This window comes from Lagopus leucura, unplaced genomic scaffold, assembly GCF_019238085.1.
Source record: "Lagopus leucura isolate 7727_CA_CO unplaced genomic scaffold, USGS_WTPT01 Super-Scaffold_100009, whole genome shotgun sequence".
Lineage (NCBI taxonomy): Eukaryota > Metazoa > Chordata > Aves > Galliformes > Phasianidae > Lagopus > Lagopus leucura.
Window position 1 is genome coordinate 15,829,254 of NW_024962266.1, and position 24,897 is coordinate 15,854,150.

The 24,897-nt window shown below is 38.0% G+C and overlaps 2 protein-coding genes across 4 annotated transcripts; one reads left to right on the forward strand and one right to left on the reverse strand.

The window, feature by feature from the left end:
* The first annotated feature begins 292 nt into the window (after nucleotides 1-292).
* CTBS (chitobiase) lies at nucleotides 293-16,884 on the forward strand. Of its 3 annotated transcripts, none has more exons than XM_042873453.1 (8): nucleotides 293-460; nucleotides 697-835; nucleotides 1,868-2,076; nucleotides 2,694-2,865; nucleotides 3,735-3,832; nucleotides 4,555-4,716; nucleotides 5,691-5,876; nucleotides 16,497-16,884. In XM_042873453.1, the coding sequence occupies exons 1-7, from the start codon at nucleotides 314-316 to the stop codon at nucleotides 5,874-5,876; spliced, it is 1,113 nt and encodes a 370-aa protein (XP_042729387.1). In that variant the 5' UTR covers nucleotides 293-313; the 3' UTR covers nucleotides 16,497-16,884. The 3 variants fall into 3 exon arrangements, with proteins under 3 accessions (XP_042729387.1, XP_042729388.1, XP_042729386.1); XM_042873454.1 differs by lacking the exon at nucleotides 16,497-16,884 and adding an exon at nucleotides 13,670-16,490; XM_042873452.1 differs by lacking the exon at nucleotides 16,497-16,884 and adding an exon at nucleotides 12,925-12,997.
* On the reverse strand, nucleotides 7,365-24,784 carry SPATA1 (spermatogenesis associated 1). The gene is made up of 13 exons (XM_042873455.1): nucleotides 24,299-24,784; nucleotides 23,335-23,441; nucleotides 19,121-19,238; nucleotides 16,311-16,364; nucleotides 15,898-16,222; nucleotides 15,561-15,803; nucleotides 13,940-14,081; nucleotides 13,728-13,788; nucleotides 12,668-12,785; nucleotides 11,821-11,946; nucleotides 9,831-10,000; nucleotides 8,618-8,716; nucleotides 7,365-7,880 (listed from the first exon to the last, which is right to left on the reverse strand). Exons 1-13 carry the CDS (start codon nucleotides 24,404-24,406, stop codon nucleotides 7,776-7,778), a joined length of 1,776 nt encoding a protein of 591 aa, XP_042729389.1. The 5' UTR covers nucleotides 24,407-24,784; the 3' UTR covers nucleotides 7,365-7,775.
* Nucleotides 24,785-24,897: the final 113 nt, after the last annotated feature.

The following is a 24,897-nucleotide window of genomic DNA, read 5'->3' on the forward strand; positions in this document are numbered from 1 at the left end:
TTGCTATCAGCGTTAGCGCTCACTGCGGAACTGCGGACACAACCGTGTTGGCCGGCAAAGCCGAGGCCGAGCCTGCTTCACACTACGCTGTTTTCCTCCGCAGTTATTTTCAGCTCCTCACAATAACTGCGGATTCCCTTAAGCCGGTTTCATCTTTTAATAAAACGCTGCTCTTTAAAAGCACCTCAATGGAGATTATCATTTCCTCCTGCACGCGTACCGCCCCAATCAGAACCCTGCAGCCCGGACCCGGCCCGGCCCTGCGGGGAGGAGCTGCAAGCCCGCGGAAGCGGAGCGAGCAGCGGGATGTGACATGGCGTGCCGGGGGGGTGCGGGGCTGCTGTTGCTGCTGGGCCTCCTGCAGCTGCTCGGCCTCCTGCAGCTGCTGGGCTGCGCAGCTGCGTGTCCCTGCCAGGACCCGCGGCTCTGCCAGCCCATCGCGGGCACCGGCGGCTTCGAGGTGCGCGTCCCGGTGCTGCTGGAGCTGATCCTGCGGGCCGGCTGGCGGGGGGGAGTGGTGGCAATGCGGGGTGACCTTGGCTGTCCGGGGCGAGCCTGGTGTTTGGGGCTCTTGTGGTGGCCGTGAGCAGCCCTGGGCACCTCAGCTCTTGGCTCCCTGCACTGGTCCAGCAGAAAGTCGTGCTTTGCAACGGAGAAGGGTTTAGAATTGATGAGATGGTCTCTTACCACCTCTAGGTCTTTGTGTTCGATGTGGGGAAAGAAGCCTGGAAATCCTATGACTGGTCAAAAATTACAACCGTGGCGGCTTTTGGGAAATACGATCCAGAGCTCCTGTGCTTTGCTCATTCCAAAGGCGCCAGGGTAGTACTGAAAGGTGGGCTGCTTCATCAAACTGTGGGTATTTGTAAGTTGTCAGGAGCATAACGTACATAGCACTGTAATACTGTGACATTTCATGTTTGCTGCTATGCAAGGTATTAAAAATCAATGAGGAGTTTAATTACTAAGAGGGTAGTGCACTCAGGGTTCTCTTACCTTGACATTTTGCATGTGCTAGAATGCAAAATATTAAAATCAACCTCGTTTTGTGCCACAGTAATAACAAAACCATTCCAGTGACATTATCTCTAACAGAGAGCACCACAGCAGTAGGAGAGCAGGAAAGAAGAGAGGAGGAAAAGCCTGTAGAAGAGAAATATTTGGGTCTGTCTTCTATATATCATGTGCAATACCCAGAAGACAGGGTAAAGACAGTGGTTGCAAGTTATATTTAGCATTTTTAGCATTTTTCAATTAATCATTGTGTGTTACAAGTGTGAGTTTGAAAACATGAATACTCAGGAAGTGCATGTACAAAAGCTCATTAGAAAGGCAAAGTTCATCATGTCAGTCTGCACATGTGTGCCGTAATCAAGACTAGGATCTGTCAAGGCAAAAACAGGATCAAAGATGACAGTGTGGAAAAGGAGTTAAATGTAAATGCATGTGCATCAAAGCAAAAAAAGGCAGTTCTTCTGGCTCTCTGGAAATACAGGAAATCAATTGACTTCAAGAAAGGAAATTTACAGTGGCTGAGAGTAGTAGGCTGAAGGAAGGAGATGATTGAAATTGTGGAAAAAAAATCCAAAAGGAACTTTGTTGTAAACGTATCTGTCTTAAAGAAATTTGGTAATCTCTCCTGGTGTGGGTTCTCAAAATTATACTTAAAAAAAATAAATTAAGCCCTTTCTATTATCCAGGAATGGCACAAGGATGAAATAGATGTCAGTATACTTGTGGGGATTTTTACACAGTATACTTGTGGGGATTTTTATTTTCTGGCTGTGACAGTTAGCTTAGTAAAGACAAATCTTTTCTCCATACTGTGATACAAATACATGTTGACTCTTGGAGCCCTCCTGCCTAGGTGATGTACCTCTTAAGGAAATCGTTGACCCGGCTAAAAGAGCAGTGTGGATATCCCAGCAGGTGGACCTTGCCAAAAAACAATACATGGATGGAATTAATATAGATATAGAGCAAGAAGTTAATGAAACCTCTCCTGAGTATTATGCATTAACAGAGCTTGTTAAAGAAACTACAGATGCTTTTCACAAAGAAATTCCAGGATCACAGGTAATGAAAATGTACCTTATGCAAACATTAAGCTTAGCTTAATGGAATACAAGGAGTTTTAACAGCACTGCATGCGAATATGAAAAGACATGCAGAGCTAATGTGTGATATTATCATCAGTGGTTAATTATGGATGTTAGATATGATATTCTGTCGTAAGAATCACCTCTTTGACCTATCTGAATTTAAATGGAAGAAGGGTTTATCTGAGATTTGTAGGTACAATGCTATTGTCAATGACTGAGATGCCAGTTCGTACGGCCTAATGAATCCTTTTAAAGTAGGGCCTTCTAGTGAAAAAACAGTAAACTGGTTTCTAAATTTTTTATGATTTTGACATTATATTTTAATTTCTTTGGTTCTTGAAAATTAAGTGGTGAATTGTGGAAAAACAGGAAAACAGCATGTCTTGAATTCACAAATAATGGCACTCTCTGATTATTATCTAAAGTTTGTTTTGTCAGCTGAGCAGCTTCTCCTACACTTTATTGGTATCACTGTGTGCTAAACGCTGTGCAACGTTTGGGAAATACTGTCTTTAAAAATTACAGCTCTTTGTAATCAGAAAACGACTGCCAAAGTGCCGTGCATGATACTAACATATGATCTTCCTTGAGGTAACATTTGACGTGGCCTGGTCTCCTGCGTGCATCGATAAGAGGTGCTACAACTACACTGGGATTGCAGCTGCCTGTGATTTCTTATTTGTGATGTCTTATGATGAGCAGAGCCAGATCTGGACCGACTGTATTGCAAAAGCCAATGCTCCTTACCTTCAGACTTTAGTTGGTGAGGACAGGACCTGTCCAGAAATTTAAATATTTGTATATTCACAATGTGAATGGTTAGAAAAGATTGCCTTTTCTTAGAAATATTTTTTGATTGTACTGAGGTTTTCTAGTAGCCTTAAATACATGTTGTCCTGCTGGGAAAATACCATCTCAGATCCCTCTAACACTGAGGATAGACCTTTAGCAGTTGCATTCTCACTTGTAAAATCATCATCTTGCATTTGTGGCTGCGGAAGAACACTTCTAGCATGACAAAAGGCAGCCAAATCAATGGTGTCTGCCTGGGCTTGCAAAGAACCTGCAAGAACCTTGTCTCATCCTTGCAGTGCAGATTCCTTTGAAGATGAAGTTTAAGAAATGATTCCTTTGGCAACAGTGTGGATTTATTTTCTGCTGGTGCAACTGTTCATGCACATACACAGTGAGCTGGATTACAGAACAGATAGAATTGTTTAAAAATGAGGATAAAAGAGAAGCAGTGATTTTAAATTGGAATCAGTTCTCTGATCTGGCTCCCCACACAGTCCCATAACGAACTGTCAGCACAGGTGAGCTGAGAGACAAATGAGAATCATCAATCTGATCAATCCAGGGCTGTCTGGTTTTTGTTGTTGTTGTTTTTTGCTAAGGAATACCTAGAGAGGATAGTGTGAATTACTGTGAATATGTTAATGCTTATCAGCTCTGCTGAGAAGACTGCTACTGGCAACTGGAAGAGTTTGAACAGAGCCAATTTGGGACTGTGCTGGTAGGAGCTTACACCTTAGTTTCTGTCCAAGGATCATGCAAGTCCTGTGCTAACTATGGCTATAAGTCAGTTCGGAAAATGCATTAATGCATTTTAATTTTTCCTTCCATCAAAACTAGGGTATGAAGAGTACATTACTATGGGCATTGATCCTAAGAAGCTTGTGATGGGTGTCCCCTGGTATGGCTATGATTATATGTGCCTAAACCTATCCGAGGTAAGATTAACTGTATAACCGCAAATGAATAATACTTTTTTTTTTTTCTTTTTTTTTTTTTTTTTTCTTCTAAGGAAGAAACCAGCTAGATACTAGTAATCCTGTTTTTGGATTAGGAAATACTGTGGTCTGATGGCTTATAGCATAATGCTGTGACTTGATACCTTTCCTTGCCCTGTTTGCTTAGCAGTTATCATCCTTATTGGTAACCTGAACCCTGTAATACCCAAGCAACATGTTTGACTGACTAAAGAGCTATAGATGCTATCTGTATGAGATGAGATGGTGTCCAAAGTAGTCTCTGCAATGCTTGTAACTGCCTTTTCAACACAGTGATTAAGCTTCCTGCTTAATTAGCTGCAACAAACAACAGTAAACCTATAGCTGTTGCAGTAGAGCAGCATATGGATAAATCATGGAATCTCAAACTACACTGTACTTAAGAAAAAAATGTAAGAGTGAATTAGAATTGGAAGGGAAATAGGTAAGACAGTTGTGTAAGTTGAATGAGAACCAACCAATCCCGTAACACTATGGTTTAAATGTAACTGTTTTAATTTACTGCTGTCTAGAAACAACATGACTAGCACAGATACTTGAAGATCTAGGAGTTTTGTACTCCCAGAGCCTTTTGTGACTTTGTTCTTGTCTGTACTGCTGTTTTGGAGTTCAATAACACTGTAATGTGAAACTCCAGCCTTCTGCTTTTTCTTTTCCTTCAGGATCATGTTTGTTCCCTTTCCAAAGTACCATTCCGTGGTGCCCCTTGCAGTGATGCTGCAGGGCATCAGGTGCCGTATGGAGCGATAATGAAGCAGGTGAACAGTTCTATTTCAGGAGCACTATGGGATGAGGTACAAAACTCTCCATTTTATGAATACAAGGTATGTGTCTTTTCGTAAAACACCACACGTTGTGAACTACTTGTTTGTGAGACATAGTTCTTTGACTGTAAAATTTTCAGGGTTAGACATTTGTGTTTTCTAGTCTCTCTTTTTTCCCCCCATGTAGTAGATGACTGGATTTCCATCTCCCCTGTTTCTAGTCTGAAAAGAGGATGTGGTGACTGAGATTGCAGGAGTAATTAAGGTTTTCACTGCTCCCCAGCTATTCTTGAGAGGAAAAGTATCATGTCAGAAAGGGTATTTTGTTCAAAGAAATCCTTTAGCTTGATTCTTCACTGTTACAGATTTCTGATGTTGAGGACCAATTTAAACCAAAAGAGATTCTAGGATGCTCTTAAGTTTTTCTAAACTAGTGGCTTGGGTGTTCGTTTCTGCATTTGATTTCTACATAGAACTACTAAAAGGGTCCACCAATGATTGTACTTAACACCACTGTTGGTTTCTTTGGGCAGAATTTTCAGTGTAAGTTATGTAAGATCAGAAGGTGTTAAGCAGTGACCAGGTAAAGACCACATAACTTTCCTTTGAGTTTTACAACTACCTCTAAAACCATTTATTGCTGGAAAAAAAGGGACATAGTTTCTAACTAAATTTACCTGCTAGTTTAGATAGCATGTCTGAGATCATAGCTATAGTTAACAAGAAACATTAGAGATTAGTTAGGTCTTTTCCTCTAACTTCAGTTAAAATGCATCACTCTTTTATAACTTAAATTCTCTATGTAAAATTATAGCCAAGTATTTGACTTAATTTTTTTAAATTGTCCTGAGTGAGAAACAACCATAAATCAGGAAAGCATTGTAATATAAATACACATAGCTTGTATATCCAACCTTATAATTGTACTTTTCACTGTATTGAATAGAAAGTATAATAAAATTCAATTAACTTTAATATATCATATTTATATAGGTAAGTGTATACTGACATTATCTGTTTGCATGTTTTTTTAGGATTCTCTTGGTCACTTCCACCAAGTATGGTATGATGACCCTCACAGCATCTCTCTAAAAGCAGCATATGTGAAGAATCGAGGCCTAAGGGGCATTGGCATGTGGAATGGAAACAGTCTTGACTATTCCAGGGAAGCTGTAGCAGAAAAACAAACTGAAGCAATGTGGCAAGCCCTGACACCATAAGTAAGTACATGAAATCGTGAACTACTTGATTTAGGATTATGAAAATTGGTCATTTCTGATGATGCATATAGCATGACAGATTTTGATTTTTTATAAATACACCATGATTGCAATCAAAACTTTGAGAACTACTGAAATTCATCTTGCTACTTTGTATGTAAAACTGTATTTTCATTCTTTGTAAAGTTCCAAGGTTGCTTTACCTTTGCACTTTAAAAGACTTCTCATCTTTTTCATTTTTCAAAACAATAGTAAGCTACTTAAAGCTCAAACCTAGCGTGTATCTGGTAACAAGACCGAGTGAATTTACAGGGCCCATATAACAATGGTCCTGTAAAAGGCTGCCTGGTGCAGCAGGTAATCAACCTATGGTCACATAGTTGCAGACTCAGCTTTCTGACTTCCCAGCCCAACCTGTATTTCAGCAAAGTCATTCCTGAGTATGGCTCAACACAGATTACTGATAGGCAGATTGCTGCTTAGGTGCAGCTTGGTGAAACTTGTGCTTAGAGAGAAAATCTTTCATACATCAAAGGAATTATGTAACATGAAATAATTGCCCTTAAAGTTTTTATCATTCTTCTTCTTAGAAAAGAGCGTTCAGTAAACACAAGTTTCACCATATCTGTGTATCATGTAAACTCTTTAGTTTCAAAAGCCAAAAATCTTGGACTTTATCTTGAAGAGATAGCATTATTATTGAAAGGACGGTGTTTTCTACCATTTCAAACTTTTCTACTTCCTCAAAACTAGAAGTCAGCTTATTTAATGAACTGCATACATCTTTCATATTTTTCCACACACTACAAGATCCACTCAGTTGTCTTTACTTTGTTTTTATGTGGTGTTTCCCCTGAGATAGAAGGGGATTGTATTTTCATTCTAGTTAGTTAATGTTTTTCATATAATAATAATAAAACAATTGTGTAACTTTTCAAGTAACAGCAGTCATGGAGAGATTGTCTGCTGTCCACAGGATTTTTTTATTAAATAAAACACTGCCTTCTAAGGTTGATAAATGCTGTTGTCTGTTTATGCATGACTTGTTTCACAGCTTACAGCCACACAGCTTCTCTGCTTCTCAGAAGTGTCTCCTAACCAAAGTACAACCATGCTCTGCTTGAGTGACTCTACTAATTAAATTTGAATTAGATACACGGAGCTGGCTTCGCCATTTTAATATTAATAGTTTACCACTAAAATCTTCATTAAATCCTTTATTGAAAAAGAACTCAAAGGAAAGCAGACTGTACAGTACTTAGCACCAAGATCATAATTATAACTTATTGAAGACAAAGCTTGCATCTTCCACTAATTACAGAATAAGTCTAATGTTTATGCAGCTTTCCTTTGAGAGAGGAAATAAAACCATCTAGATATGAAAGAACCAAAAGATTTTGTTCATACTTAATAATGTAGCAATAATACATTGATATTTTATAGACAATTATACACATGACTAAAATACACTTCAGTAAATAGCTAAGCAAAGATTACTTCTGCTCTGCTTCTGTGTAAGATGTATGCTAATCATGTATCAAAAAATTAAATGTGTGCCCCAAAATCTGAACAGAAGACTTTAGATTTTAGGTTTATTTGCTTAGTAGGTATGAAGGATCATCAGCATACTGATGTGACGTCACATGATTCACCGGTTTACATTTTAAAAATAGTTTTGTTTTAGACACATGACTAGGTTAAAAATGTAGATTCATGTAGCTGATAAACCTTTCAGTAATGAGACTGAAAAAGAAGTGAGTTGCAGTACTTTAGTAGGCTAGTGTACAAATTCCACATCACTTGCATTGCTGATGCCTTTTTACAAGAGAAATTTAAGAGTGTACGAAAAGCAACACAGATGTTCTGAGCTTCCGTATACATTACTGTTGAGTCATGCTCTTAAATTCCAGATTTCCCAGACTGGAGAATTAAAGCTGAATGAATCTTCTTCTGTGTCAGTTCTGCTCTCAGTGCTCGTAAATCTGCTATTGCCTGCTTTCTCATCTGCAGAAGAACCAGACATTTAAGGAATTGTAATTTAAAGTAGTTTTTGGAATTGATGTGTTTGTGTAGCTAAGACTGACTGACTTTCATGCGGGACGGCTGAATACAGGATACATCTTTTATCTTCAAAAAAATCTTACACCTCTAATTAGATAGACAGCTTTGTTTTAGCACTTGGCCGTGGTGTCTTTCTTTAACCATGGAATTCATTGGTTTTTCTACTCCTTGTAATACAATGAAGGAAGCATATCCACCCTAGATTACTCAGTGCCACAGGCAATCTCTGTGATGCAGAGCACTGAGATTTCAAGCGTTCAATGCTGGACTGCTATCCACTATGAAGGGCTCTACCATCATCTTCCTTTCTAAGGGAGCCATAGGCAGCACTGATATGGAATAAAGCAGTTGACAACAACTTGCATTTTCCTGGAAAATTATTCTGCCTTTTTTTTTCTGTATACCTCACCTAGTATGTTTCTTCAATTACTTCTTATGAAAGAGATTGCAACATAGTACCTTGAAAGTGTAAGTAAGAGCTTTAAAACCAAACTTCATGCTCTGAAGTAATTTGGCTCAAGTGCTAAGTTATGATAACTAATACCATAAGAATAAGAATACAATAAGAACTTGAAAATACAAACTTAACAAATATTTAGATCTTCTAATGTTTGAGAAGATTTTAATAGGTAGTAACATTTTGACTGCTTCAATTAAAAGGTAAAACAAAGGCAGAGTACCTTAATTTCTATTACGAGTTTCATTTTTGTATCATCCAGCTTCCTTTTCAGTTGATCAAGTTCATGCTGCACTGTAGTAATCTGGATGATTCTGTTATTCTACATGAAAAAAACAAAACAAAACAAAAAACCCAAAAACTTTAATATAGTTCAGCATTAAGGCATCTCTTCATTCCCTGAGTGCTACTTCACCCCTCAGAAACAATCCTCTGGAGTCTTTCCAGTTCTACTCTCTTCCATCCTTCCGTGCTTCAATGCACGCTTGCTTGTCCAGGTCTGGAAGCAGTCTGCTTGCCAACAGAGGGTGGCTCCCCTCAGCAGCCAGTGGCCTTCCTCCCTTCTCCCTCTCACTTCTCAGATCAGAACTCCTCAGTAACAGCATACTGTTTTGCAGTTTAAGTTGTGCATATCTTATATATAAAGGCTCCTTGTGCACAGCCCAAGAGCCTAAGAACTCTGACTCTCCAAAAAGGAGTCAGCATACTTAGACATAGCTTGTAATAAAAATGTAGTATAAAAACTTCATATTTTTATGTTTTAGATATTTATGTTAATGTGCATTTATATGCATTGTACAATCATAGATTATCATCTCCCACTTTTCAGACAGGCATAACATACTCCATGTACTTCCTACAGTTCATATATTTTCCTAGTCCAGACTCAGATTTGCAAATATACTTGCTTCTATGATGCATTTATGAAATTAGCAGCTGTGACTATTGGGAAGCACGTTAGTTTTGGTTTTTTTTTGTGATTCCTCTATGAATTTCCCCTATATCGACATCAGCAGCACAACACAAAACTCACAGCTGCTCAACAGTCTAAGTGTAGCCATTTCAAAAACTTCAGGGATGTCTCTTCTTCAAGCATAATTACAATTCATTACCTCTTCCCGTGAAATTTTGGATTATAAGAGCAATGCAGAACTGAACAACTCAAAGATCGCACTGAACAAAAGGATGTTCTGTAATGAGACAGTGCTGTACAAACACAAAGCAGAAAGACTCAAAAGCTCAGATTCAAGCCTTCAGCCTTTTCAACAAGAACAGGATGGAGTAACTTCATAGTGGCCACACCTCAGGTTACTGAGGAATATTTGACTGTTATAGCTAGTTTAGAAGTCACTGGTTGATGATGAATTTGTTACTTTCATTTATATTTTATACAAGAAAGAGGTTGTGTAAAAAGATTAAATAATTTAAGTACGTACTTTCACGTTTGTTGCATTGTTTGGTTGTTTTCGGCAATATCTGGCTTCTAATTGCAAGAGTAATTTCTGGTGGCAAAGCTCTAAATCTTGTCTCAGTTTGCTTAAAACATCCTCCAGTGAAACAGTAGCTTTCTTAGCCTCAAAGTATTTCTTCTTCCATTCTTCACGATCTACATAGGAATATATAATAATGTTTGGCTATGTTAGTCTTATTTTAAGGTCTACTGAAGACTGTAATGACAAACTGAACTCACAGGACTCAGTTGGCCAATGCAGATATTAAAAATTAGCAGTAAGTTTATTTTAAAAAGAAAGCAATTTGTGAAAATCTTTGTTAAAATTACATTCCCAAAAAGTGCATTAGAATTTTCATACAGTGACTTGCAACATGAAGCTCTCTCTGTCTCCTAAGGTATATCAAAAGGTCAAAAACCCAAAATTCTGTTCAGCCTGGCAATTCTGCAGATTTCAGCTGTGTAAGCCCTCCATACCTGTTAAGATTGGGATACCTGCCACAGTCTGAAGTCCACAGCATCACTGTAGCAGCATTAAAGGCTTTATGCAGAATTTGAGCTCTGCAGGGCCAGAGATTTTGAACAGAAGTCCCAGGGTTATGGGAAACAGTTATTTACCTTAAAATTTAACTATGATTTCTTGAGCTGTGTTACATGTTAGCAGAAGCTGGCTTATAGCGGTGTTGCAATCTGATGGCTACATACATCTGCTATTCTGCAGTGTGTTAAATTTATTTTAAGGCATATTTTAGGAAAGCAGGACAACTGCTTCATTAGAAACTTACCAGAAAAAAAGTTCCACTGTTCAAACGCTATATAGTATGTAACCAAAAATGACTGTCAGCATGGCAATCTTAGGATGAAATTAAATACAGACTGCATTGCTGTTCCTAAAGAACATAGTCTTCCCTTTGTACCTTGTGAAAAAAATACGAATGCACTCTCTTCTGAAACTGCATAGGCCTGATAAAAATAATTTGGAGGTACTAATGCTTCTTAAAGAACCTGAGAAGCTGTTGAAATCCTTGTGAAATAATCTTAAATTTACCTAACTGGGTAGTGTTTTTTAAGAGAATGCAGGAACCATTTAGGACAATCTCAGCAGCGTAAATTGAACTTGCCTTGCAGACTCATGCTACTGCAGATTCTCTCCTTCAAGTGACCAAGTTTTCTTTTTCAAACTACAGCTTCACCATGCTGTAGAATGCAGCATGGCCATGCCCTCAAAGGACAACTGGAAAAAATGGGACGTCTTTTCCCTTTGACAAAGCTACATATCAGTTAGATAACAGTTGAGATTCCTAGTGATTCAGCTGCATTTAAGTACAAAGAGTACTCTTGAAACATCACAGTAATTAAACCGAATCTCTGCATAACTGGAATGTGACTTCAGGAAAGCAGCTTAAGTATAAACTTCAAAATAATTTTATAAAGAAAATTTAGGTGAGATTTCAATGAAATAATTACCTATGTTAAAAAAAAAAAACAAGATTTGTCAGACTTGCCATGATAGGCTTATTAATTCAGCATGCCATATGCTGAATACATTAGATAGCAGGGGAAAAAAAAAAAAAAGAAAAGAAAGCATTAATCTTGCAATTAGAACAGAAGGGCTATCAACATGCCAAAACCTTGGCAAGCATCAACTAAAGGGATTTTTAGAGTGCAGTTTTGAGATCTGACATACAACAGCCAGCAGTAGCTCTTTGGGAGCTGTATGTACCCAGGACACAACTTGGTTTATAAAAGCCACAGTATTTTCAGATTTATAGGACTGCCACAGAAGTGCTTGAGAAGACATTTCAGCCTTTCTACCATACTATTTCTTCTAATGAGCCTTCTCATTATCAGAGCTCTTGCTTAGCCAGCTGTGCTTTCTGTAATTAAACTCACTGACAAAGAATTTGACTAACATTTCCACATAGGTTTCAGCATTTCTCTATTATTCCAAATTCCAAAATAAATTAAAAGTGTACCATGATATCTCTTCAGTTTATTTTGTTCCAGTAGTGTTTTCACTTTTTTGACCAGCTCTTCTCTGTTTTTTTCCATGAGCCTTCTGTCCTTCTTCATTTGTTCCAATTGTTCTACCATCTTGTTTTCTAAAGATATTACAATTATATTTAGCAATCATCCGGATACTGCAAGGAGGAAAAATCAATCAAGGTTTTTATAATTCACCCATCATATATCATGCCAAAAACTTTGCTAGAATAGGCAGTAGAAAATCTTTTATTTTAATAAACCATCTAAATTTTGGAAATGGCTGTCACATTAGAAGAAAATGAGAAGTCCAGCATGCATTCAGGCATTTATATACATGCAAACAGTACAAATCCTGTTAAATGCCTGTGGAACATATTGGAATAATTACTTTCAAAAACTATTTAGACGTATATGCATTGAAAACTCCTGACAGATAAGGATAAAAAAACCTCTTGAGGATTACTTCCTGCTTAAAATATTTCTGATAAAATCTGTAGCAAAATCTTGCCTTAAACGATAGATGGCAAATAGGTAAGATAATATCTCAGACTTTAACTAGTGTGCAACTATAGGTCAATCACGAACATTTTTGATATATTGATCCTCAGTTGGATTATAGGAGAATCAGCAAGTGACCTTCTTTGCTACATTCTAATGTAAACCAACAGTATTTAACCCAGTCTCCCTCCTTATCTCCCCCATTTTCCAAACACAAAATTTGTAACAATCTGATGAGTAAATATATGCACAAATTCTTTCAAAAGGTAAGTATTTCCATCTTCATTAACCAATCTTGATTGCATGTTAACTCCCCAGAAGTTTCTTGGAAGCACATACTTTCTGCCTGAACTGTTGGAACTTGAGCTGGGCTTACAGAAATTGCCAGAAGAGGTAGACTAGGAGGAGAAGCATATTCTTTTGGACAAGTAGGATCATTTTGCTTGTTGTCATTTGCCTAGTGAGTCAAAAGACAAGTACATGATTTACAATCCAGAACAGTTACATTAAACATACATTCTGAGAGTGGTCTGAGTGATTGTGAGGGATTAATGGATCCTGAATACAATCTCTTTTTTATTCTGTGTTACCTGTAGGAATGATTACTAAATTCCAAACAGATGGACATCTGCTAACAGAATCAGAACAGTCAACACTGAAACTGCAGAGGAAAACACAAGGTCCAAGTTGTACACTATTGCTAAATATTCTTGTCCACGTCCACTTCACCAGATGCTGACATACCCATATGATACCAGAAATAACTGGCTTTAAAACTATGCTCATTGGGTAACAAAAGCTGGACTGCCCATTTCTAAACTAGAACTTATAATAGCTCACAGGTGACAAAGTAATAGTGAAGATATTAGGCTGTATGACTGCAGACTGTGTCTTCCTAAATATGTCCTTATTCTGATGCTATGACAATTCCATGCATATGCTTTAAATAATTTTGTATTTTTAATGAAATGTTTTGCGTGAGATAAAAACTAATATTTATCCCATTGGAAATAACTAAATTATAGAAAATGCCATTGGTAAAGTCAATACAATGTCACTATCAAGAAATTGTAAATAATAATAAATAAATTGGCTGATATTAATAAGATTGAGGTGGTTGCTATATAAATAGATTATAACCAAAGGTATCACTTCCCATGATTTCATTATTTAGAAATATAGTTGATTTTTCCTTAGCAAATCTCCAAAGTAGCACAGAATGAATTAACTTTACTCAGTTACTGTAAAATGTACATCAAACATTTCATATTTGTAAAATGTACATCAAACATTTCATATTTCTAATGAGTTACTTGTCTTATAAAATCACCCTTTTTCTAGGTGGAGGATTATGCTTACTGCTCCACATTGCAAAGACATTCTAATTTGAAAAACAAACCTCACCATCCAGGTTTTCACCAAGAACTGTTACAGACTTGCTAGTTCTGTATGGCAGCAACCTAAAGATAAAATTGAAGAATTATGTGATAATTAATGGAATGATGTGGGGTTTATTTTCCATTTTCTTTCACTTATTTGAAGCTGGTAAAATAAGCTTCTAGTCATGAATTGATGGTATTCAATGTTTTGTCAGAATCATTATTTACTAACCTTTGGTTTTTGTGTATGTATTCTGTGGTTTGGTCTTCCAGTGTTCTAAGAATTCCAGAATGCTGTGTTCTGTCTCCTCTTAGTTTGCCATCTTTTTGGTGATCATTATTTTCCACGTTTGTAATTAGCCTGCTGTTCAGTTCTGTGACAGGATAGTGATAACCAAAACATACAGATTACAATCATAAACTTCAAGCACTTTTGACCATAAGTCAGTTCAATACTTAAGATTATCTCTGGGGTAAATCATGTTTTTGTGATTTAGGAAATAAATAAATGAAAAAAAAACTTGTTTTAACAATTTGTATCCATCTCATTCTGGTAACTAGCAGAGAAACATTACAGCAGATAAAGAAATAATTTAAATTACGTTTCTTACTACTTTCTGCCTTTCAGAGACTGAAATTCTCTGACAAACTGGTAAAGAAAGCCAGCAAAACATTCTGCATTTGAATGTTATCAGCTTTAAGTTGTATACAGTAAATCTTTCAGAAGAAAACTGCTGACAGACTTCGCCTACACTTTATGCAACAAAATCCCACATCCTTCATCATTCAAAACAAAGTTATGGAAAACTTTCACGTATATATGTAAATACACATATATATGTGTTTCTGTATTGACAGGCTTCAAACTTCAAGTTGACATGATAATGGAGGGACAACACTATTTTTTATGGATTATGAGTGGAAACTGAAAAGCCTTTTCTAACACACTCTTCAGACATGTCTCAAAGAACACAACATCAATTTTTTTGTTTTCTTACTCAAAATACTATTTATCAAGAATAATTTTAAATGAGATCAGTAAAGTGCCCATAACTATGACAAACTTGAATATAATCTCCTTTAATAATTCCTTGTTAAAAATTTGCAACAAAAGAAGGTTCACCTTTTTATATTAACTGTAAAATTATACACAAATATTAAGATTTGTCTTTCAAAATTATTTCCTAATAATGTATTTTATCATTTTGATGCTAATTTAATAGTGGTCACTCAAATCCAATTTGAATGCTTTGGTCACTTCTTCATTTGTAATTACTAGAAATTTAGGACCATTAAGAACATCAGATAACAGTTTAGAGACTTAATTTCCCTCAATATCCTAAGGCACCCCATTTTATAGAGAATAGTCAATAGATGTCTCTCAGACATTTTCTATCTGGGAGCAGAACTGCTACCCAGTTTATGTGAGCTTTAAATCCCTCCATACTCTTGTACTATCTTTACTGTAGTCTGTTCAAAGAGTTCTCTTGCCTCTCAATTTTAGAACTGCCACTGTTCACTAATATTAAATAACAGTAAATCCACATTACGTAGGAGAGAGCGTAGAAAGCAATTTCCCTTCAGTAGCAACATAGCCATGGATAACAATGAAAGATGAAGTGAATGAATTGCTTTCCATGGTTTCCTGATAACAATTTTTTTTCATTTAAAATTGCTTTTGAATTACAGGATCATTACCTTCTTTGAAAGATAATATTATTTTAAAAATTAGAGTACTGCTCTGACAGCAATATTTCAACTTATGCTGTACCAACAGATTTTTTTAAATTTAGCTTTACTCTGCCAATTTTCTAGAAAGCTTGGTTTAGCAACAAGATGACAGTGAACCGTACCCTTTGGATTTGTCATGTGATTTTGATGTGTTTGGTTATTTTGGTCTTGTTTATCACTGTGGTTTACATGAAGAGCAGTTCCTTTGGCTTTGTCATTCCACTTAGGAGCAGGAGGCTCTTTTGGATCCTGGCTGAGATGGCTGTGCTGGGAGTTCTTTTGTCCTATACAGCTTTTTCCAGTCCCTTTATCTACAGGATTTAAAAGACTTGCTGTGAAGAGAGATCCCTTGGATCCAATTTGTTCTACAAAATAATTGATATAGAAAAGAGAAATATTATTTCATGGTAAATGTTAACTATAATAGTTCTTTTTCTTCACTGCACTGGTTAAACATACCTTTCACTCTGAACTGTGCCTGTGTTTCTGTAATCGTGTTGTGGTCTTGCTCATGACTCATATGCAATACAGGAAGAGATTCCTTCTCAGACCCTCCTGCAGGACTGTACACTTTCTGATTTTCTAGCTGATGACTGCTCTGTATGCCTTCTAAAAATTGTTTGCTTTCAGTTTTCTGTTGGGGAAGGTTAGGAAGTCTTGATCCATGACCATACCTATTAGTTTCTGCATTAAAGTGATGTCTTTGTTGTGTTGATGATGATAATGGATAAACATCTTCAAAATAGTCCACTTGAGGTAATAAATATAATTCAGGATACAGTGCCTAAAATATGCAGTATATTAACCAGACATAAAAGAAGAAATGTGCAAAGCTTTTGAAAATAATATCTTAAATGCCATAAAATACATACATAAGGGGGAGCAAATGACTTCAGTTTCAGCTCTGCTTCTTGCTTTGCTTTCACCTGGAAGATAAAAAACAGAAGATAACTGATAAAATACTTCTCTTACCAATAATGTTGTGCATTTAATAATTAATGTTGCTAATTTGTATTCTATTTTCTGTCTTTACATACTACATTTTTCTTCCGCAACAGCCTGATGGAGAGAAGAAACATAGAATGCTACTCTCTTTTTTCTGACATGGCACTAAAACTATTCTGTGTTTCAAAATTTAAATCAGACACACAAGAGTACACGTATGTGTTTCTGCTGTGGTTCAAAGGACTCAACCCAACAGTGACAGCAGTAGAAAGTCCGCCTTTACTAGAAGTTGCTTCAAGTCAACTCTGAATAGAAATGCCAAGTCTAACATAAATGTCACTATTCACCTCATACAACAATGCAGCATATTTGGTGGCTATACAAAAAAAAATTTATAATTCTCCTATGTCTTATAGTATTTTTTGCCTTGCTGTTCTTTGTGTGATGTATGTTTTCAGATTTCAACAGCTGTTATAAAATAAATAAATCAAAGATAATCAATATAAACTGGAAAGACCATTAGAAAACACCATTAGAAAAAAAATAAAAATTCTGAGCTTGCAATTAAGCAATGAAATAACAAAACTGAATTAGACATGGGGCCAAATTCTGTTCTCAAAAATGGCCACGCAATGAGACACAAACTACATAAAAGGAAGAACAAATTAAAATAGTTTTGGCTGCAGTTCATTTTTCATTTGAAGACCTACACTTGCAAGCAGAATACAACTCAGTACTGTTTACATTGTAAACGTTGTGAAATGGAACACTGAGAAAATAAACAAACTCAATAAATATTTGATCATGGAGAGGTAATTCAATTAGGTTACCATGACCCTAACAATAAATAAACTAGTTATTTGGTTCATTGTTAGTTATTTGGTTCATTGTTTTACCCTCTGTTACAAAGCAAATATAAAGCAATGCTAAATTATATCTTTAATTCATTGCTAAAAACCTTTACTTGTACCTACTAATATATTTCATTGTCTATTAAAAGCAAAATATGTTATTAAATCCCTTGTCATTCTCAAGGGAGCTGGAAAATTTCTCCATTTACCTCAGATCTAACAGTGAGGAAGAAAATATACCATCTCAGTTGCTATCATCCAGTTAAAAATATCTGAAATGTTTGAAGGTTTATGCATATTTTCAGATTTAGGCTGCATCACAGTCCTGAAGCTCCTGTTCAAGCCTTTCCACCTACTTTTTACACATTACTTGGTATTTATTTTGGATTTCTGTATGGGTAATTTTAGTGATACTGACTATAAATGAAATCAAATCCAACTTTCTGCCCTGTAATTAATTTCCAAATCCATTTCCAAGCAGGTGAAAAAAGTCTTTAATATCTATATACATGTATCCATATATATATCTGTCTACATACATAAATATATACGTTTTTTGTGTGTTAATCAAATGCACTTTCAGTCAATCTGATTTTCAAGTTTATTTACTCTAGCTATAGTTTGTAACATAGCTAAATACAGAGAAAATCAGAGTGAGGAACAATTATGATTCAGAGACAGTTTTTTGATTGCATAAGCCTCCTCAAGCTGTATTAGTGGACTGATTCAAGGACATTAAATGTACCTTCAGAGAAGCTTTCATTCAGAGACTGATCTTTAAAGGCTATTGGACAGGTTGCAGGTTCCTCCCTTTTAAGGAATTCTGACTTACTCAACTCCGTTGCAAATTCTTCAAATGCCATACTCCTAACCATGTACTGGCAATAATGACCTTGGGGGAATATTTTTTATTCAGCTAGAATAGTTACATTTAACCTATTGTCTTAGCATCTTCCACTGGATTGCAACTAATTACATTTGATGATTTAAAGGATAACATTCCTGTCCACCTGTGTGTTTGTATTTGGGGAAATAGACAAGAGCTCATTCTTGAACGCATCTAAAAACGAATGGTGACAGAGCACCTAACGTTATCTAGTGGTGGCATCCCTGCCCAAGGCAGTGGGGTTGGAAATGGATGATGATTAAAGTCCCTTCCAACCCAAGTTGTTCTACAAGGGCTGCTCCAAAAGTAGTGCCTCCTGTTTTACTACATTGGCCCACAATGTCAGAGGTGGATGTTGGTGGGATGGCAGTAGAGGTTGAACCTTCTCACCAACATCCCATTAAATTCTGTTGCCATACGACAGATGGCAGCAGAGGGGCAGTCTATCAGAATGGTGTCTGACATGGAAGTACGGATGAAGCAAAGGTGTGTCAATGAACTCCTCTAAAAGGAAGCAATGGCACCCACTAACATTCATTGATGCTTGCTGAATGTTTATGGAGACCAAACAGTGAATGTGAGCACAGAGAAGTGGTGGGAGGTGCATTTCAGCAACGTGAAAGACAAGCCATGTTTTGTACAGCTCATATGCAGCTGTCATATCATGAAATGAAAAGTGACTCTCAATCAACTCATCTACACAGTTGGCTAATGGTGGTGACTACATTGAAAAATAGTGTTGTGCAGCTGAGAATTTGTTCTATCAAATAATGTTATTATTCTCTTTGTGCATGTTGTATTTTCCATGAAAATAAACAGGAGGCATTACTTTTGAAGTAACCTACATACGATTCTATGGTATTTTCTAAATGATAGGGACTAAATCCATAGTTTACATTATAAAGCAGAAGTGCATTAAAGGAAAAAAAAAAATATATATATATATATATATAAATGTTTATATATATACATATAAATGTATATATATAAATGAACTTACCACTGCAAGCTTTTTCCCAATGCATTTTAAAAATTGGAATTTGTCTGCAACTGCAACTCCACCCAGGTACTCTCCAAGCTTCTCCCGTAGCATTCTTAATGTAGTGTGAGGAGACACCCTAGAATGTAGTTATTCTTTAATACATCTGTAAGATCAAACAATGATGGCTAGCTAGTAAGAGGGGAAAGATAATGATATTTAAATATTAGTTTGCATGGAAAGAATGAACAAAAAAGGGAACTGTTTTCTGAAACAGTACCTTATTACTTATAGGTAGAGATGTTTGGTGTGGTAGAAATCAGTACTTTGTATCATGTTATGGTAGACTGTATTACAAAGGCTGTCATAACATCAGCTAGCAATATTCATACTTAAGGAATCCCATATGAAGCGAGTATATGAGAGTGTCTGAAATTTGAAAAAGATTCCTTTAGGAATCCTTTAGGAATGAATAACAAAAGCATTGGAAACTACAGTCATACATTTCCATTTGGGTGGACTGTCGGACATCCACATTTAAGCACTAAGGACAACAGGATAATTCATCACCTTAAGTGCCAAGCACATTCCTTTGGTTTTCTCTTCTCCAACACTAATTTATAGTAGGGTGTGTGTATATGTACACGCAAATGTATTTTAAATCAAAACCAAACACTGTATTGTAAACATTTCTATCATAGTTTCAGGATGAGAGAGCTTATGCAAATACAAATTAGATAATTTAATCTACTACAGGAAATCATGCAAATATCAAAGTAATGAACTCAGTACCAAAATCGTCATATTACAGAATCATATTTTCAGCCTGGGTTCAAAAGGACCTCAAAGATCATCCAGTTTCAACCCCCCTGCCATTGGCAGGGTTGCCAGGCACTACTAGACCAGGCTGCCCAGAGCCACATCCAGCCTGGCCTTGAATGCTTCCAGGGATGGGGCATGCACAGCAACCTGTTCCAGTGCGTCACCACTGCATGACAAACTTCCTCCAAATATCTATTCTAAACTTCCCCTATCTTTGTTTAAAACTATTCCCCCTTGTTCTATCACTACCACTGTCTTTCCCCTTCCCTTTTACATGTTCCCTTCAAGTACTGGAAGACCACAATGAGGTCTTCCCAGGGCCTTCTCTTTTCCAAGTTAAACAAGTCCAGTTCCCTCAACTTTTCTTCAGAGGTGCACCAGCCCTCTGATCATCTTAGTGGTCCTCCTCTGGACTTGTCCCAAGAGCTCTGCATCTTTTTTGTGGTGGGGGCCCCAGGCCTGGATGCAGTACTCCAGATGAGGCCTCACAAGAGCCAAGTAGAGGGGGACAATCACCTCCCTCTTCCTGCTGGCCACCTCTTTTTTAATGCAGCCCAGAACACAGTTGGCCTTCCGGGCTGCAAATGCACACTGCTGGCTCATGTCCAGCACCTTGTCCATCAGGACCCCCAAGTCCTTCTCTGCAGGACTGCTCTCAAGGAAACCTTCCCACAGTTTATATAAATACCTTCGGATTGCCCTGGTCCAAGTGCAGCACCTTGCACTTGGCCTCGCTGAACCTCATTAGGTTCGCACGGGCCCACTTCCTCACCTGTCCAGGTCCCTCTGAATGGCTTCCCTTCCCTCCAGAGTATCAACCACAGTGCTCAGCTTGGTGTCATCTGCAAACCTGCTGAGGGTGCATTCAATTCCAATAATAAATATGCACCTCCACAGACTGAAACCAAATGTGCAAGAGTCACACAAAAGCTCTGCATCACAACATGAGCAGTTCTAATTGCTTCTATGTTGCCATATAAAACAAACCAGGGAACAAAATCAGGCCCGAGACTGTTAATCATCCACGCTGCTGAAGTGTTAGTACATTACCTAGCAGCATTTCATACCTACCAGGGTTTTGGGCCAGGCCAGCTGTCACTCTTCAAGTGATGCTCAGATATAGCTTGGGGTACGGGACATACCGTTCTCAGTAAATAGTATGGACAAGGACATACCAACCCTTCATCTTGGGCAGATCTTCAGCACTGACCCAGCAAAGTTGCACTCTATGCCTTCATGTCCATTATATGTAAAACACCCCCAGTTGCACGCAATAAAAACTGTGTTTCAGTGAGCTACAATGTTTCCTACGTGTTATTTCACACATGGGACTCAAAGGACCCTCCTCAGGATTATAATTCTGCCTTGCAGCACAGGAGCTCAGGACACCCAGGGCCAAGCAGTCTGCAGAGTGGACATATCTAGGCCATCCTACTTTGTCCCTGAACATTTAGCTTCTGCTTATTTCTTTGCTATCCACTTTTTGCCCACATCCGATGCAGATTTTGGCCCTAATGTCATTTATTTCAAGTGTATAAAGAAATATGTGAAAGATGAAAACATAATTCAACACACACCCTGCCAGGGTCGTATGTGAGAAGAGAGATGATCTGTAATTCAAATATGTCTCCTCTAACCTTTTCTCAAACTGATTTCTCAAAGAAGATATGTCCTTTGAACTATCTGCTGAAATCCAAAAATTGCAAACTCTTTTAGAGGCAGTTCTAAAATTGTGCATCCTTCACTGATAATGCCCTTTCAAATGAGCACAGAAATCTAAATCTAAGGTATGTATGAACAGCAAGGAAAACAGTCAAGTAACTATGATAATGTATCACAGAAGAAAAGGTATATAGAACCTGGAATACACAACAGAAATTAATTGAAAAATGTTTGCTACTGCAGCTGCTATGAACATATAATGATGTATTTCTTACTTGCTGCCACTGGCTAACAGAAGCCTAGTCACACTGAGTCATTTCCTTCAAAGTGTTCCTTTAAAAATGATGCAAACTAGAGTTTACTGCAGCAATCTCATCTAGAAATAACAAAAGTATTGGTTCTGTGGTGAGGAATGAGGAATAAATAAAAGATCATGTATGCTGAGAAATCAAGTTCACGGGAACAAGAACCCTGAGCTGCAGATGATTATACACTTAATATTTTCCTCTAATTTCATGATTACTGGAAGTGGCCTGTACTTACATCTGGCAGTCCTTTGTTGAGCTGACACACACAGTAATAGGATCACCAAACTGGATGGGCAGAGTTATCAGCACGATTTGCACCGGCAGGGCTGCCGTTCCCTCTCCCAGGTTAAACTAAGAGAAGGTTCTTAACATATTTTATGTTTTTAAAGACAGTGATAAGCTGGTCCAGTGTTAGTTACCGCTAGAGTCTATGTACTGCAGCATTGTATTGCACCACTGAATAATTAATAATTAATTACTTTACACTCTTTAGTATGCAACAAATACCTGGACATATCACCGAACTGCAGAATGGCTTGGGTTGGAAAGGACCTCAAAGACCATTTGGTTCCAATTCCTGTCACAGCAGGGTCACTCCCACTAGATGAAGCTGTCCAGGGCCCCATCCAGCCTGGTCTTTAACACCTCCAGGGATGGGGCATCCACAGCTTCTCCGGGCAGCCTGCTCAGTGCCTCATCACTTTCACTGTGAAGAAGTGCTCACTAATACCTAATTTAAATCTACCCTTTTTTAGTTAAAATTGTCATCCCTTGTCCAGTCGCTACAGGGCCTTGTAAAAAGTTTCTCCCCCTCCCTCTTACAAGCCCCATTCATTGCTGAAAGGCTGTAATAATAATTCCCTGCAGTCTTCTCCTCTACTAGGCTGAACAAGCCCAGATCACTTAGCTTGTCTTCATATGAAAGGAGCTCCAGCCAGGAGAGGATATCCAGATCATCTCCCCTCTGGACCTGCTCTAATAGATCCATGTTTCTCTCGTGTTACAAACTCATTGAAATCAATTAGAATCCTAATTTACGGAGCCTTAATGAAATAAACTTACTCCAGAGTATGCAGGGCAGACACGTGAAATGATTTACCACTCCTTCTATGTATTTTGCACCTCTACTGGAGATTTGTACATTAGAGTGGATACGTGCACTTACTTTATTTGGTTTTGAGCAGCATTTCAACAAAAGAAGCTGCAAGAATGAATACATTCTGCTCTAAATGCTCACACCTGGCTGCTGCCAATTTTTTCAGTTACATAATATATTGTCTTCAGGGGACAATACAAACTTAAATTTAAATGAGTTGAAGCCTGCAAATCCTGTTGACAGATTTTGCATATGAACAGAGGAGATTGACTGCAAGACAAGATAGAGGACCAACCAAGTAAATATTTTATAGGTGTTACAACATTTGGGAGTAAGAGTGTGCTCACCTTATAAACCCAGCTGAGATGAATTTGCTGGCAAGAGCCACAGAAACTGTATTCAGCTTGAAGTTCCACACTTCCTCTGGGACAAAAAAAACATGGAGCTCCACCAGCTAAACAAATAAAATAATTTTTAAGATGGTCTTAACAGTAAATATATATTATAATTCTCTTCTTATTAACTCTGTTTTGCTGGACTTTCAGTTTTGGAGGGAGGAATGGTTTATTTCATGCCCTGCAGACCCAAGCAAGGCTATATCTGCAGTGATGACCCAACAGACTAAAACAGCAATGAGCAGAACAGTCTGTGATTGCCAGGTGATGGCACAGAAATAAGTCACATCAGAAAAAGTGGAAATGAGAGAACAAGAGAGAAATGAGAGAGACAGCTCCTGCTGTATGTCACTATGACAGTGATGGATACAACCTAACAAAAAGCATATGGCATGAATACAAGAATACTTCAGCTACAATCAAGCTTTCATTCATTTCATAAAAAGTGAAAAGCCATAAGATCTTGATCCAAACTCAATAGAAAGTGTCAGAAGAAAACTTTTTTTTTTTTTTTTCCTGATAGCTATTAATAGCACTAATCGCTCTGGAGCACAGAAGGGCTCTTGGTAATGCTTGCAATGCTCTGAGCAGTGTTCACCCACAGTGCCTTCAGACCTGCAGTCCTGGTGTGGACCTCCTGGCCTGCGTCCTGGTACTTTCAGTGAACATCAAATGGTGCAGGCAAGGATGAGACACACTTCTGAAAATCATTCCCAATTTCCACTCCAGACACCGTGCAAATAAGCTAAATTAAGTATTTATTCAATTGTTCAGTTACTAAATAAAAACTTGGAAAGGCACGTTCTTCCTCTCAGGTCTCCCAGAGGCAGCGTAGTCTCACTTACAATACATACATACATACATTTATTCTTTTTATGAAATCTAGAAAAACTCTATGGAAAAGTCCAAAACTCACCTGGGATGTCTGAGGCCTCATTTGGCCAAATGACATACACGCTGCTAGCTGTGCCTGACTACAGTGGGTGCCAGATGGGCTTCTTAATTTTCCTTCTGATTGAAACATTCTTTAAAATTGAGTTTCATGACAATCTGTCGGCAGGAGGTTACTTTATTTTCCTTTCCCACTTATGAGATGCACGTATCTGTCTCTGTGCCACAGCGTGGCCCCTGCTCACCACACACACACTGCTCGCACCTCCAACACAGCCCGTCACCTGGCACCCACTTGGCCCCGCCGCCCTCACACTGCCCGCGGCACTTCCTCCTGGCATCTCCCTAGGTGACTTCCTACACAATTGTTCTGTGTGCCCAAACACACAGACGGGACTCCAGCAGGGCCGGGACTGACCTCTGACCAAGGGCCAACGCAGCGAGCCGAAGCCCAGCCACTTGCATGCAGCACATTCCACGTCGTACTGTCCAAACACAGCATGCCATGGAAACCTGGTTGTCACGAAAAACCCGGTTTGTCCCTAACGTTAATACCACAGACCATCCCGTCACTTCTCCGCAGCGGCTGCCGCCCGAGGACACGGCACAGCTCTCCCGGCACTC

Excerpts from the sequence above, each read along its gene's own strand:
- CTBS (XM_042873453.1), top strand. The coding sequence starts at position 314 with ATGGCGTGCCGGGGGGGTGCGGGGCTGCTGTTGCTGCTGGGCCTCCTG. Across the intron at positions 461-696 it reads CGGGCACCGGCGGCTTCGAG|GTCTTTGTGTTCGATGTGGG; the intron begins GTGCGCGTCCCG and ends TACCACCTCTAG. Across the intron at positions 2,077-2,693 it reads AAGAAATTCCAGGATCACAG|GTAACATTTGACGTGGCCTG; the intron begins GTAATGAAAATG and ends ATCTTCCTTGAG.
- SPATA1 (XM_042873455.1), bottom strand. The coding sequence starts at position 24,406 with ATGTTTCAATCAGAAGGAAAATTAAGAAGCCCATCTGGCACCCACTGT. Across the intron at positions 23,442-24,298 it reads TGAGGCCTCAGACATCCCAG|CTGGTGGAGCTCCATGTTTT; the intron begins GTGAGTTTTGGA and ends TTATTTGTTTAG. Across the intron at positions 14,082-15,560 it reads TCACATGACAAATCCAAAGG|AACTGAACAGCAGGCTAATT; the intron begins GTACGGTTCACT and ends ATCCTGTCACAG.